Here is a 14,504-nt window from a genome sequence, read left to right as displayed (position 1 = left end):
CTCAGATTATGCAAGATTTATTTCAAACTCTCACTGTTCTAACTGCTTCAGCAAAATAGTAACACTGAATACAGTATCATTTCACATCACTATACTCTCACAAATCATTATACCCAAGTTCCTTATATATGTCATTGTAATACGTAATGAAAGGGATTGCATCCAATTCAATTTCTACAAGTAGAGCCACATTTTCTTTTCCTTTTAACACAAAATATATCACTAATTTGGCATTTCTTTTACTGTAGTAAAATGTATTAGAAAATAAATTTATAAGATAAGATTTGCAATCATTTATATATTATGAAAAATTATTATTTTTAGTCGATATGCAATTTTTAATACATTTTCTCATATTCAGACCTGTCAACTCGAATGCAAAACTATATATCTATGAGTGGTAACATGATCAGTCGAACAAATTTTCATTATGATAGATTCTATATAACTCTGATATTATATTAGGAATTAAACTTCAAGTTTAATTCAACCTTATAAAATTGATTCATAAGTAAAATTTGCATACATCTTTTTTATGTTTTTATAAATAGTTTATGTGAAATATCTGACCATATGAATGAACTTTTATGCTAGGATATGAATTATAATAGTTTTTTTTAATTCAACTGTGAATTTTTTTTATTGTCAATAATAAATTAATAAATGTGAGTCATTTCAAGAGTGGTTTAATCCTTATACAAAAGAAAGAAGAGAAATTCAACTATGTATAATAATGTATAAAAAAAATTAAGCTAAATTTGGAAACAAATTTCATTTGTAGTTTTAGTTTGAGTTGAGGAGCAAAGAATAAGAGGATGGTGTGTAAGAGAAGGCATGTTCTTAGTTAATTGGAAGGGATTTTGTTTCAAGTCTTAATTTATTATTATGTATATGTTTATCTTCTACGTCAAGGTGGGAGACAAAAGTTCACCAACCCACCAAAGACACGTTGGTTGATCCCACTACTCAACCTACGTTCATTACCCCATTTCCCCATTCCCTTCTTTGAAATAACACTTCACAAAAGTTCTACAATGGGTATTCAAATGGACACAATTTGGCTTTAGAAAACGAAAAGCACGAGAAAAACATTCATGTAAATAATCTCTCTTCATTATCCTTTTGTTCAGAGCATAACTAATTAACTTAAGATCGTCTTGCTTTAAGAAAGGATTTATATTCATCACGTGGAAATATAAATTGTCGTTATCAATTTAGATGGATGCATACTACATAGTAAATGTGAGTCTAACTTTAGAGTTGTGTTGAACGTAAATTTGGATTTGGATTATAGTGTATCAAAAATTTGGATTTAGAGTTGTGTCAAGACCAAATTTTTGAGGATTTTTTCAATTGTGTGGATAAGGAATCTTTTCTTTGGCAAGGAGGGGAGTTGAACAAAAATTTAGAGTGGGTTTGGAAGATTGATTGGAGGAGGAATCTGTTTGAATGAGAGAAGAAGCAGGAACAAGAGTTGCTACTTCTTTTGGGAGAAGAGCGTAAATATGGATAAGGAGGATACGTTAATATGGAAAGATGGCGAGACAAAGGAGTTCACAGTCAAATTTGCATATAAAATCCTTAAAGAAGACGCCCACGGGGAAGAGGGGGATTTATACGTGGGTTTTTGAAAGATTAAGGCTCAACCATTGGCTCTTGTTACAGTATGGAGGGTTCTGGAGGACAAGATTTCGTCTAGAGCGAATCTGACAAGAAGAGGGATCAAGATGGATAGCTGCATTTGTTGTCTGTGTGGGGAGGAAGAGGAAATCATGTCTCACCTCTTTTACACATGCAGAGTTGCTTAGCTAGTATGGTTCAAGTGTTATGAGTGAATAAGGGTGGCTTTGACAGATCATTGGGAACCAAAAACGCATTTTTTAAATTTTAAGATTAGTGGGGCGAATAAAAGTGTTAACCAGTTTGGGGTTGTGTATGTGTAGCTGTGATAGTTAAGTTGTGGAATCATAGGAATAGGAAGATTTTTAAAAGCGGGTTGAGGTATCCATTAAATACCTCCATTATATATTCTTTTTTTTGCTGATAAAAAAAAATTTAAAAATGGCATGATAGACCACATTGAAATTTTCACAATGGTGCAACTTAAGGGTGTTATCCAAAATCCGCAGAATAAGTTTTTCGTATTCCGATTGGTGTCTTGAGCCTCTGGTATGTATGAGATATGTCAGAAATTACTAGGTGGTTTTTTGCGATGTGGGGTTTTATAGGGGTTCTTTAAGGGTGCTAATTTTGTTTGTCTAGTTCTTCTGTTTTATTTGGGCAAGGAACTTAGACGAAAAATGTTTGTATAAGGATTGTAGTATTCCTGAAATACCTCCATTTTATTAAGATCACTATTATCTTATATACTTATTATATTTTATTATTATCACTATTACATATAATTATTACTGATAAAAAAGATCACTATTATCTTATATGGATTATATATAGTCTTTGATGGACTGAAGTCTCAAGATACTAACTCTCTCGTTAGGAAAATGTTACCTTGATAGCACATAGAAAGACATCAGTTTAAAAATTTATCCATTTGAGTAAAATATTGTTTCTCTTATCCATTATAATCTGGTGCAAGGTTATGATCTTATATCAGTACTCCTCTTGTATCTACTCATAAAACCTAATAATAGAAAGACCAAATCAATAATTACCGACAGTGAAGTTATAAACCAACTTAGTAACATTTTATATGATAGAAAACGATTTACAATGTTTTGACTTGTTAAGACCAAACGACATGTATATTATATGTTCTACTTAAAAAATGTGTCAATTTTCTCTTATTATTTATACCCTATTGTATGTATAAAAAATCTAATTTTTTTAATTTATATGATGTGGCCTTTGCTATTTGTTTTATGATGGTCTTCAGTATCTTCTACTGGGAAAGGTGTTTTTCTTGTTGTTTGGAGATTACAGGTTCCAGAATGGATTGCATAAGTTCTTTGGCTCTATCATGGCGCAGATACTCTTGCAGACTAGAAGTGGTTATGCAGGATCAATGGGGCATCTTCATGATGCAGAAGTCTAAACTGAACTGTTATGAAATATGGAGTAGAAGTTCAAAAGGAGCACCAAAAGCCAATGGTGTGAGGCAACGTAGTATGCAGATTTAGGCATGGATTTGCTATATTTTCGGCTTTGTTTGATTTGAAGTAACATGGAGCCACAGAGTCTCGAAAATGGCTCTGATACCATGTTACAAAGTGGACTTTAAGCCTAACTCAACCCCATAAAACCGGCTCATAGGATTGAGGTTTACACCCACTTATATACAATGAAAGACTCTAATCTCTAGTCGATGTAGGATCTCCAACAATTTATAAAATACATTTCTTGTGTATATATTGTTTCTTGCTGATAAAACAAAATTCTTTGTCAGAAATATATATGTGGCTAAGTGTATGCCTTTTTCGAAACATGCTAAGTTACTTTGTTTTGTATCATTTGTAAGGCTCAATTTTGTTTCGAGTAGTCTTTTCTAACAGACTACTCGAGATAATTGGTAAGTATCCTCAAATACTTCCATGATATTCTTTGTTGCAGATAGAAAAAAACTTAAAAAAAATGTACACCACTAAGAAAGTTACATAGTAAATTGATGCATGTTAAAAGCTTTAATTTAAGTTAGTTCCACGATAGAATGGTTTGAAGTTCAGTTTCAATAGCTGAAAATATATGAAAAATGAATTGGATGAAGTGAGTGACGGTACGAGACATGATGTCTCTAGAAAGGAAGGGTCCATCCATATTTTTGCCATATGATGTAAACGTTGAGTCTACGATACTTAACAACAGCCGTTCAAAAAAACAAAATAATCTGAGAGAGTAAAATAAATAGGTTGGCTAAGATGAAGGTGGGAGGAGAAGAAGAAAGGTAAAACAAAACTAACAAAAAGAAAAAAACAAAAACATGACCAAAAAGAGAAAAGAAGGTAAGATATGACGTCACCTATGGAGGGAACAACCATGAAGCCATGCGCAACTCAGTGGTCCTTCCTCTCTTTTATATATGACACCATTTTTCTTCTCACTCTCTCTCCCTCATACTTCTACATTCATCTTCTTACTTTCTCCTTCACCTCATCATCATCATCATTATAATTCTCTCCACTTCTTCCTCATTGCACTTCTCTTTAACACTAACACTGATTATCAGCTCAGCTCATTGCCATCTCTGCATGCCAAATCCAAACATCTCATAACAATTAACCCTCAGAACACAGCTTACAGGTTTATAAAATATTTTATAATCATGTGTGTTGGTTTGTTTCTTCATCTTAACTTTGCATATTTAATTATGTCTAATGCTGATAACTGATTAATATAGTGAATGAGTGTTGATGAAAAATGTTGATGAAAACGAGAAAAGGAAGGACGTAGGGCAAAGGGTAAGGGTAGGGTACCCGAAAAGTTGTAGTTGAAGACTGATGTGTGCTGTGAAAATTCTCGACAAAGGGACAGCAGAGTCAGAGGGTGAGCTTCCACAATGAGACAGACTTTGGGGAATGGCTACTGTGGTTGTGTTGTGTTGTGTTCTATCCTTAACTTTTTCTCTTTTCTTTTTATTATTATCATCCCTTTGCTCGTGGCAGGCCTTCATCCAATAAAACGGTGCCTCTCTTTTTGTCCCTCGAGCTTTTAGCTTTCGACCAAACGCGTGCCCAATTTCTGATAACGTCATCTCATCTACCCTTTCTTTACTTTCACTCTTATAATATTTTTACCACCAAGTACAAGTGCAGTGCAAAAACATGAGTGTTTTTTAACAAATAAAAAGTAGAGTGTTTATGTGAAAATGTTTTGATGTGATTATTTGAGAATATGTATAATTATGAATGGTAACGTGGATTGGGAAACCCCGTTCTTGGAGAATGATTCGCACCATTCAGCAACACAAGACAGCATGATTAGCACAAGGCTCTAGCTGTCCGTTTCTCGCACACCCTTCACTAACAGAGGTCTAAGCTCCAACTCCTCATGGTTTTCATCAAAACCTAACTCTCATGATCTCTGTGCACCCAGGGAAGAAATTAATCATTGTTTCTCAAATTATGGGTTTTTGTTTATAACACGCGCTTATTTTTATTTCCTTTTCAATTTCTCCACCAAATCAGATCATGCTTATCTCTGATGCCACTTTGCCACCTTTTCACCAAGAGGACTCCTATTATATATTTCCTTTTCTTGGGGTTTGCCTTTTTAGCTTTTTGGTTACTGGAGTGTTTTCTCTTTGCTTCTCTTCTTTCACCCTCTCTCTCTCACTCTCTATTCTCTCCCACATTCACATTCATACACACATACATTCATTTCTTCAAGCTTATAATTTATACATGATGGAGAAAGTCAAGGGTGGAAGGTATTAATGGTGGTGGTGGTGGTGAATTTGATGCAGTTCCAGTGATTGATATATATATGATGGAGTCATGTGTCCCACCGGGGTTTCGGTTCCACCCAACAGATGAAGAACTTGTGGGTTATTATCTCAGGAAAAAAGTTGCTTCTCAGAACATTGATCTTGACGTTATCAAAGAAATAGACCTATATCGTATTGAACCATGGGATCTCAAAGGTATGTATATGCACAAATACATAAACGTATTATATATATATATATTATACGTATGCTAGTACTGCTTAATTAGTATCCTACAAGGTAATGCATGATATATATACATGTACTGAACGTTTAGTTGCTTCAGTTTATTTAAGAAGAAGTGAAATCTTCCATTTGTTTCAGCTTAATGAACTTTAAAAGGAAAAAGAAACGATTATTTCTTATTCCCAAACACCCACTTAGACCTTGAGTTGTTTGTGAATCAAAGTATGTTTTAACTGTGAAATTGATGAAAGTTTTGTTGAAGAAGTGTTGTGTAGGTAGATTTATTTATTTATTTTTGAGTTTGGCAGAGAGATGCAGGATTGGGTATGAGGAGCAGAATGAGTGGTATTTCTTTAGTCATAAAGATAAAAAATATCCAACTGGGACAAGAACGAACAGAGCTACCATGGCAGGGTTCTGGAAGGCGACAGGAAGAGACAAATCAGTGTACGAAAGGACCAAACTTATTGGCATGAGAAAGACCCTCGTTTTCTACAAAGGAAGAGCCCCTAATGGACAAAAAAGTGATTGGATCATGCACGAGTATAGGCTTGAAACTCTCGAGAATGGACCTCCACAGGCAAGTATATCTTTATATATTACCACTACCATATACCCTTTTACGTATTCATTCCTAAATTCTTGCTTTCTCAACTATATATAAACAATTATCTTCTTGTTTATGGAGTTGAATTTGAGATCTTATATAAGTTCACACTTGATGAGTGGCTTTAGATGGCCCTTCATTTACTCAATTATACGTAATTATCACACATTTCACTACCCTAACCTTGTCCTATTCACACTCGCAACCAAGGAAACTTTTTTTATACTGGGGATCCACTACTATTCCTAGCTTAGTCACTGTTAATTAATCACTTCCAAGGAACCCAAAACGTTGTTTCTCACGTTAGTTTAGTCTCATATTAAGCACTTGATTGGTTCCCCTAAATCAGTTTTATAATTTAATATACACCCTAATGACAAGTTTGCTTTCGTACACCACTAGCTGAATATTCAAGGCACGTACAAGCTTTCTACTTATTTGCTACAGAACTTTTTCCAACAGCAAGTCAAAAGTCAGTTCTTTCAAAAGCCTATTTATTCAACTTTTTTCTTTTTCTTTTCTGCTACTCTTTTAATTCTTGTCATATGTGAAAACCCATCTTCTTCTTTTTTACCTTTATATGGTAAAAGAAATTTTGAGAAACAAAGGAACGTGTCTCTACACCAACAGAAGCACAGCCACATTATGGCCGGGAATGACTTTGAACAAAAAATCGTAGTCATTTGTTTTCAATAAATTGTTATTTACTTATAAAAAGTAAGAAATTGTTTTAAAGTCATAGTAGTGGATTCAAATCAATTGTCAGTTTTTGTTTCATCTTTTCTCTTGTCATTCTGGTTGAAAATTGACATAGATATCAACCAGAAATAAAGCTAATAATTAAGAAAATGTCACCATTTACAAACCTTTTGCTAGTACATATCAATTTTTAATTAGGAAGACAGAAAAGGTAAACAAATAAAAGAACCAAAAGGAGTCTTATTTCGTTATCAAACATAACATGTAATAAGCCACAACAATATCTTTTTATTAAATGCTTTTCTATCGGATGTAATTATTGATTTGCTTATTTGACTACTATTTCTTACAAACAGACCGAAAAATTGCAAAAGCTAACAGCAAAAAAACACTCATAAAAAGTTAAACACGAACTTTCACTTTTTTTTCCTTTAAAAACATTGGTTGACCTAGTCAAGTCAAACATAATACATTTGAAGAGACAGTGAAAGAAGTCCACAAAAGTCTCATCTTAGCTTTCCAACACATAATCGAGTGTATGCAGGAAGAAGGATGGGTTGTGTGCAGAGCCTTCAGGAAAAGAACTAACGGCCAAACAAAGAGTATTGAAGGATGGGATCGAAGCTACATATACGATGAACAAGCACGTGGTGTCAACTCTTCAGTGAACCCTATTGACCTCATGTTAAGGCAACCTCAGAGGAATCAAATTACAGCTAAAAGTTTCTTGTACAAGCAAGAGATAGAAGCAGATAATAATTTGAGGTTGATGCATGCAGAAGGAGTGATGCAGCTTCCTCAGCTAGAAAGTCCTTCCATGCCATTACTAATATCAGAGAATATTAACAACGAAAATGGTTCCCCAGAGGAATTATCCAACACAAAGAAAGTGACTGATTGGAGGGCACTTGACAAGTTTGTGGCTTCTCAGTTGAGTCAAGAAGAGAGGCATGAAATAGAAGGGATGTCAAGCTTTGCAACTCATCACACTGGCTCGGACATGGCATTGTTGCTACTCCAGAATACTAATGAAAGGAACAAGTTCAACCCGTTTTTGAATACAAGTTCATCAGACTGTGACATTGGGATATGTGTATTTGAAAAATGAAGGGATCCATGAGTAGGGTTAATTTGTTGCATTGGTAGTAACTATATAAATGTTTTATGGATGTTGAGAGACATGATGATATGTAATCTTAATTTGTAAAAAAATGCATGGAGGAGTGAGAATTTAGAATCTCTCTGCTCCCATCAGACACGAGTGCGGTGTGTCAGTGTAAATTAAGATTGATGCTGCCAATATGAGTTCTCAGGAGCTAAGTAGTTTAACACTTAAATTATCACAAACACATACTGTGCTATATGTTGCGTAATAATGAGTCCCCTAGTGCCTAGCCACACCACAAAAATAGTGATATTCCACCATCTCATCACTCTTATTCCTAGCTATTAAATGTTGTATTCTTTAAGTTTTTAGTAAAAGAAACCTTATCATATGCCCTCTTCATTAAGCATGCATGTTGCCACTTCTTTCTTAGGTGATGTTTAGAAGCCACTTAGATTTGCTCACATTTCTCTGGTTCAATTTGCTTTATTTCTCTGTTTGAGTATAAGCTTAATCTTTGCAAAAGACATGAATAAAATATTTGTGTTAATTCAACGTCGCAAATCACTATATATAAACCATTTATAATAGTTTATCATAGTTTAATTCCACTAAGAAAAATTGATTTACATATACTAAGTTTTTATCACTACAAGAAAACCATGAAATAGAAACCAATTTTTAAATTCTAAAATAATTAGTTACAATAGAAACTAAAATAGAGACCATTTTAGAAACTAAAAAAAAATTGGTTTCTAAATTAGTTTATATTATTTTTTATTATTGTTAAATAGTTTCTAAATTGATATCTAATTAGCAACTAAGGTTTTAACTACCAATTATTTAGTTTCTAAATTTGGTAGCAAAAACATTGGTTGTTAATTAGATACCAATTTAGAAACTATTTAACAATAATAGAAAATAATATAAACTAATTTAGAAACCAAATTTCTTTTTAATTTCTAAAATAGTCTCTAATTTAGTTATTATTGCAACTAATTATTTTGGTTTCTACAAATTGGTTTCTATTTGATGATTTTCTTGTAATGTATGCAGGTGTGTTGTTTTGGTCATGGTATGGCACTTTAGTAACTTTTTTTTTTCCATAATGCATGATTTCAGGCTGAACTAGTAGTAATTTTTGTGATTGTTTTGTTTAGTCTACCAAGGGAGCTAACAACCACACTATTTTAAAACAAAGTTATCTATCATCAAATATTTATTAAAAAAAATAAAAACATATATTAATGCTTTTGTAGATTTTATATATATAACTTGAAAGGTTTCAAAATATATAACATTACTAGTGTCATCATCAATGAATCTTTAAAATAAAATGATATTGGTATCTTGACATTTTAAAATCACCTTGTAACATCTTTAAACTACTTACTTCCTTTTCTTTTGAATTTCTATAAACTATTTTTATCATATACAATTATTCAATGTCACAACTAGTGAAAAATATATATATAAAGATAGATATTTTCTATCTCTAAACCTGTGAAGCTCGGATACGGCCAAAATCGAACCGTTTGTGCTTCCGACACGTCAGCGACGCAGATATGCGGCGGGTGTGCACGACACGGTGTTGTATGGGTCAGATACGGCCTTCTTCCAGGACACGACGAAGGAGACGCGGTTCGCTCCTTGGACACGCTGGAGGGGCGTGGTTCACTCTGTAAACCCTTATTTCACAGAAAATCTTAACTAAAATCTCAAATAAAATCATAAAATCTTAAACAAATCATTTAAATAAAAATATATATAAAAATCTTAAGAAAATCCACAAATAAAAAAGGAAATAATTCATACATAGTCGTGTCCCATGTCCTATAATTTTCAATTTAGTCGTATTTCCGTGTCCGTATCCGTGTCGTATCCATACTCGTATCTGTGTCTGGGCTTCATAGCTCTAAACTCGTTATATTTTCGTCTCCAAAGAAATTTGACACAAAATTAAAGAGAAATGAAAATCCATCTCATGTGATAGATTATTGTGAGAGAGAATATTATTACCCATCTCGATTTACAAATGAAATTATTTCGGTCTCTACTATCTAGAAAAGTATATTTGACCAAAACAGTTTAATTTCATCTACAACCTAGTTATGATAGATTTTTTGTATCGTGAAACTAAAATAATGTTACATTTCTATTGCTTGCTTTTAAATTGGGCACCCTAAAACTTATTTCTTTATGTTTTGCTGTCATGTTTGAACCAAAAATTTGGGTTTCAAATTTATATTTTTTTCCTATATATATTATTTTACTAACTTTATTTTCTAAAAAAGGTTTAGATCTGTATTAAGAGGAGAAAGTTGTTTTCGTTTTATATATTTTTATTTAAAATGTGAATTTTAAAGACTTTTCGATTATGTTAGCATGTTTCAAGTTAGAAAAAAATTATAAATGAATTGTTTGTGCTAGAAGAAAATCCACTTAATTATTTCAGTAGAATGTTCTCTAAATAAAAAAAAGATCCAAAACTTAAAAATAAAGGTTGTGGAGGACGAAAAATGTACAAGGCCAAGACCCTAAAACTGTTATACATATGCAAACTTTCAAAAATACAAAATTATTCTTTTATATTTTTTATTGAACATTTTTTTAATTTCAGAATATGAAATCTAGAAACTTCAAGATTAAATCTATCCATAAACTAAAATTTGTGATTTTTACAATCTAGATTATATAATTTAAAATACAAAATTTATATTCCAAATATCAGAATAAAGAGGAGGTGGAAAGATAAAACTGGAGGGTGTAGAAAGCCATAAAACTGATCACGGCTAATCAAACCAAGCCGAAGCCCAATTCAAATAAACCTCATCTCATAATTTTTTTTTTTATTTAAATATATTTTTAGATTCTTAAATTTGTGGTTAGTTTCCTTCTGTCCTCTAAAATTGAAATTGTTTTCTTAATCTTTAATTTGAAAAATAATTTATTTGAAAGCAGAGAAGAAAGTAAAATAAAGAAACGAAACAGAGAAGAGGTAGCGATCAAAGAACGAACAACCGCAACGGAATCGCTTTCTCTCCGAACAAAAACAAAATGGCTGCCTTCAGCGGTGACGAAACCGCTCCTTTCTTTGGCTTCCTCGGAGCCGCCGCCGCTCTCGTTTTTTCCTGTACTCTCTTCACTATTTTTTTTTTTGGTATCATCGTTTTGATTCGCGATGTCATTTACCTGAATTTTTGCGTCGTTTCAGGCATGGGTGCGGCGTACGGCACCGCGAAGAGCGGCGTGGGTGTAGCGTCGATGGGAGTGATGAGACCGGAGCTGGTGATGAAATCGATCGTGCCGGTCGTGATGGCTGGTGTGTTGGGGATCTACGGTTTGATCATTGCGGTTATCATAAGTACGGGCATTAACCCTAAGGCCAAATCCTATTACCTCTTCGACGGTTACGCTCACCTATCTTCGGGTCTCGCTTGTGGCCTCGCCGGCCTCTCCGCCGGCATGGCCATCGGCATCGTCGGCGACGCTGGTGTCAGGTATTCATCTTCTCAATTCTTCCCTTTCCATCATGAACTGTTCTTCTAAATCGAGTTATTGCAACTGTTCTGTTTGCTTGTTATTGGTTAGTTATCAAATACTACGCATGTGTGAGGGGGGAGTGTGTGTACAGTTTTACTTTGTCATATTTTTTTTTTTTATGGTGTTATTGGTATCAGTTATTCTAGTATAACATCAAAATACATATATTTTTACTTGTGTGAATTAGTTTTTCGGAGTGTTTTGTGTGGTTGTAACTCGCGAGTTTACAACTTGCAAGTTGCAACACTAGAATGAAGAAATGAAGAAACATCTATTTGGGTCTTGTTAGCCAGTTTGGAAGTGTTTAGTGATGAATGCGTCTCATTGGTTTTTTCTTTTATTGAACTTATTATTGCTACTTCTAGTATTTTTACTACTAGTATTACCACTGTTGTTTGTGATTTGAAATACTTTGTTCACTGTGTGTATGTGAAATTGATTTTGAATGAAATTAATTATGCCATGTTGGTTAAAATTGATTTTGAAGTTGTTTGATGCGTTTGGATTTTCTTTTGTTCTAAACGAAAGTTAGTAGTAAGACTAAGTAGAATACTTTTTATCAAATGCAAAAGCTATCTAAAGTTGTTTGAACTTAAAATCAATTCTTAGACCCATAATCAATTCCTCCACGCGGGAATTGTGAAAATTTACTTAAAATCACATTAGATGGCATGACATTTCAACGTTATTTTGAACATGGATGATTCCATGTGAATCCACCTGATGTGATATTTTGAGCCTCATCTTTGTGCAACCTACCACTGCTTTGGTACCCATCAAAGTAGCTTCTTTCTACTCACTTTTTAATGAATGTTGTTGATATTTAGATGTGTTTCTGTGTACGTATTGTCAAGTCAACTAAGTTTCATTTCCAAATGCTGCAATCCTTGAATTAATTAGTGAATCCAAAATCACAATGGCCTTTTACATTTCGCAATTTGGAGAGATGCAATGTGGTGAAATGTTGAAGACTGCTTTAGCGTACAATTGGGCAGAAGGAATGTGTGCTTAAACCATATGTGAAAATTTCCTTTGATGTACTAATTAGTGTCTTATCAGTTGAAGATAAACAGTAACCAAGTTGCTAGTGATGGGTGGAAGAGATCTTATGGGGTTGCTGATATAGAGATTGAATGTTTCCATGCATTTATCGTGATAAAATGCATGGACAACAAAAAGTAGTGCAGAGCCGTAATCACACGTGTGTACTCTGCTGCAAGGAATTGTTAATTTCTTCAGATCCTGGGATGATAGTATGGTGTCTCTAGTTTGGTAAAATTCGATATGGTTAGTTTTAGGTGACACATCACATTGCATTTTAGTTTACTCCGCCTGTTGATTCAGAATTACTAATGATAATTTAAGATTTTAAGTTTCATTTTAACAAACTGAATGTGACATGTTGGTAATTATTTTGCAGAGCAAATGCTCAGCAGCCAAAGCTTTTTGTTGGAATGATTCTCATCCTCATTTTTGCTGAGGCTTTGGCCTTGTATGGTCTTATTGTTGGCATCATCCTCTCTTCCCGTGCCGGCCAATCCAGGGCTGATTGATATAAAATTTGCTGTTGGATGTGATACACAGCCACAGATTTTGATGGGTAATGACTGTACACTGACTCCTGCTTTGGCTTGCTCATGTGAGTCTACTTATGTTCGCATTATAAAATTGAGGCTGTCCAGGAATAATGTCAATCAATCTCTTCCTAGGCCGTAATTATTTCTTTAATTATATGCTCAATCCAAACTAGAATAGAGATCTCCATAATAAGACAGATGTATGTTTTGATTCCATTTACTTTCACTGTTTTTTCTACTCTTCAAAATGCCTCCCCCTAAATTTATTCAAAATAAGACAGCATTAAGTTCCAGCTGAAATCCTCATGTCGCATTCATTCTATCTTTCGCCATAGAGAAACAGCACAAGGCTCAATTGAAACAAGGATCCAAAAATATTTCTGCGTCCTTGCCTTCCATGTAACCACGCGACTGAAGCGAGAACAAAAAGTTCTCCAAAGCCATGAAACAACATTAATGAAGTCGATACCATGAGGGTGTTTCTTCCAGCACCCTATCAAAACTCTTCCTGCATCCCAATCAAATAGGTGAAATGACCAAATGTCTCTTCTGATTCGCCCTCATTCTGGGAAAGTTCTTTTCAAAACATATTCTAGAAAAGTTATTTCAGAAAACACATTTTTGGAATCTTATTATATGGGTTTTAGATTGATTTTCTGAAATACATTTAATGAATTCTGGAAATGATATTCTGAAAAAACATCCTGAAAAGATAATCATTAAGTCATTAAAAAAAGGGTAAAATAGTGTTTTTGGAAATTGATGGGGTGGAAGAAGAAACACCCATACCATGAACTGCAAACAAACCCACACCCAAACCAAAAGCAATGAAGGGGGAAAAGGTCTGGTTGAGAACTTGTTGATACCATGTCACAATTTCCAATTAAATAATTTATTATTTTATTTTGGAAAAATACGTTACAACCAAAACTACCATTAATTCTTTTTAAAAAATAAACTTCGTAATTTTTACGATATTTTTTAAAATATGTTTCACCCAATATTTCCCTTTTATTCTCAAAATATCTCCTTTTAAAAATAAATGATTATTGATATTATAATTTTTTTATGTAGTTTTACGACAAATAATAAGTAATTAAAATTTAACTCCAACAAATATATAGTTTAAATATTTTGTATACGATTTGTTTAACTGTATAACTCATTTTGTTAATGAATTCAAATAATTTTAAAATAAATATTAAATAAATTTTAATTTAATGATAATAGTACAGTTATCGAAATAATATTTTAAAGATAACAAAAGTTGTTAGATTTTAATATAAAATAGAATTTGGCTTGAATTTGAAGAGAATATTCATAAAAAATTATTTATTATAAGGCAAAAAT

At 33.1% G+C, this 14,504-nt stretch overlaps 2 protein-coding genes across 3 annotated transcripts; both read left to right on the top strand.

The window, feature by feature from the left end:
- The first annotated feature begins 4,076 nt into the window (after positions 1-4,076).
- On the top strand, positions 4,077-8,296 carry VND1 (vascular related NAC-domain protein 1). Of its 2 annotated transcripts, none has more exons than XM_090299771.1 (4): positions 4,077-4,254; positions 5,417-5,593; positions 5,932-6,203; positions 7,474-8,296. In XM_090299771.1, the coding sequence occupies exons 2-4, from the start codon at positions 5,437-5,439 to the stop codon at positions 8,035-8,037; spliced, it is 993 nt and encodes a 330-aa protein (XP_090155897.1). In that variant the 5' UTR covers positions 4,077-4,254; positions 5,417-5,436; the 3' UTR covers positions 8,038-8,296. The 2 variants fall into 2 exon arrangements, with proteins under 2 accessions (XP_090155897.1, XP_090155896.1); XM_090299770.1 differs by lacking the exon at positions 4,077-4,254 and adding an exon at positions 4,814-4,982.
- Positions 8,297-10,913: 2,617 nt separating this feature from the next.
- On the top strand, positions 10,914-13,402 carry LOC137808446 (V-type proton ATPase 16 kDa proteolipid subunit). Its single transcript, XM_068609565.2, has 3 exons — positions 10,914-11,167; positions 11,249-11,534; positions 12,998-13,402. The coding sequence occupies exons 1-3, from the start codon at positions 11,092-11,094 to the stop codon at positions 13,128-13,130; spliced, it is 495 nt and encodes a 164-aa protein (XP_068465666.1). The 5' UTR covers positions 10,914-11,091; the 3' UTR covers positions 13,131-13,402.
- The last annotated feature ends 1,102 nt before the right edge of the window (positions 13,403-14,504 follow it).

Source organism: Phaseolus vulgaris, chromosome 3, assembly GCF_051622355.1.
Source record: "Phaseolus vulgaris cultivar YP4 chromosome 3, ASM5162235v1, whole genome shotgun sequence".
Lineage (NCBI taxonomy): Eukaryota > Viridiplantae > Streptophyta > Magnoliopsida > Fabales > Fabaceae > Phaseolus > Phaseolus vulgaris.
Note: the sequence above shows the minus strand (reverse complement) of the source record. Positions and strands in the feature narration are given on the sequence as shown.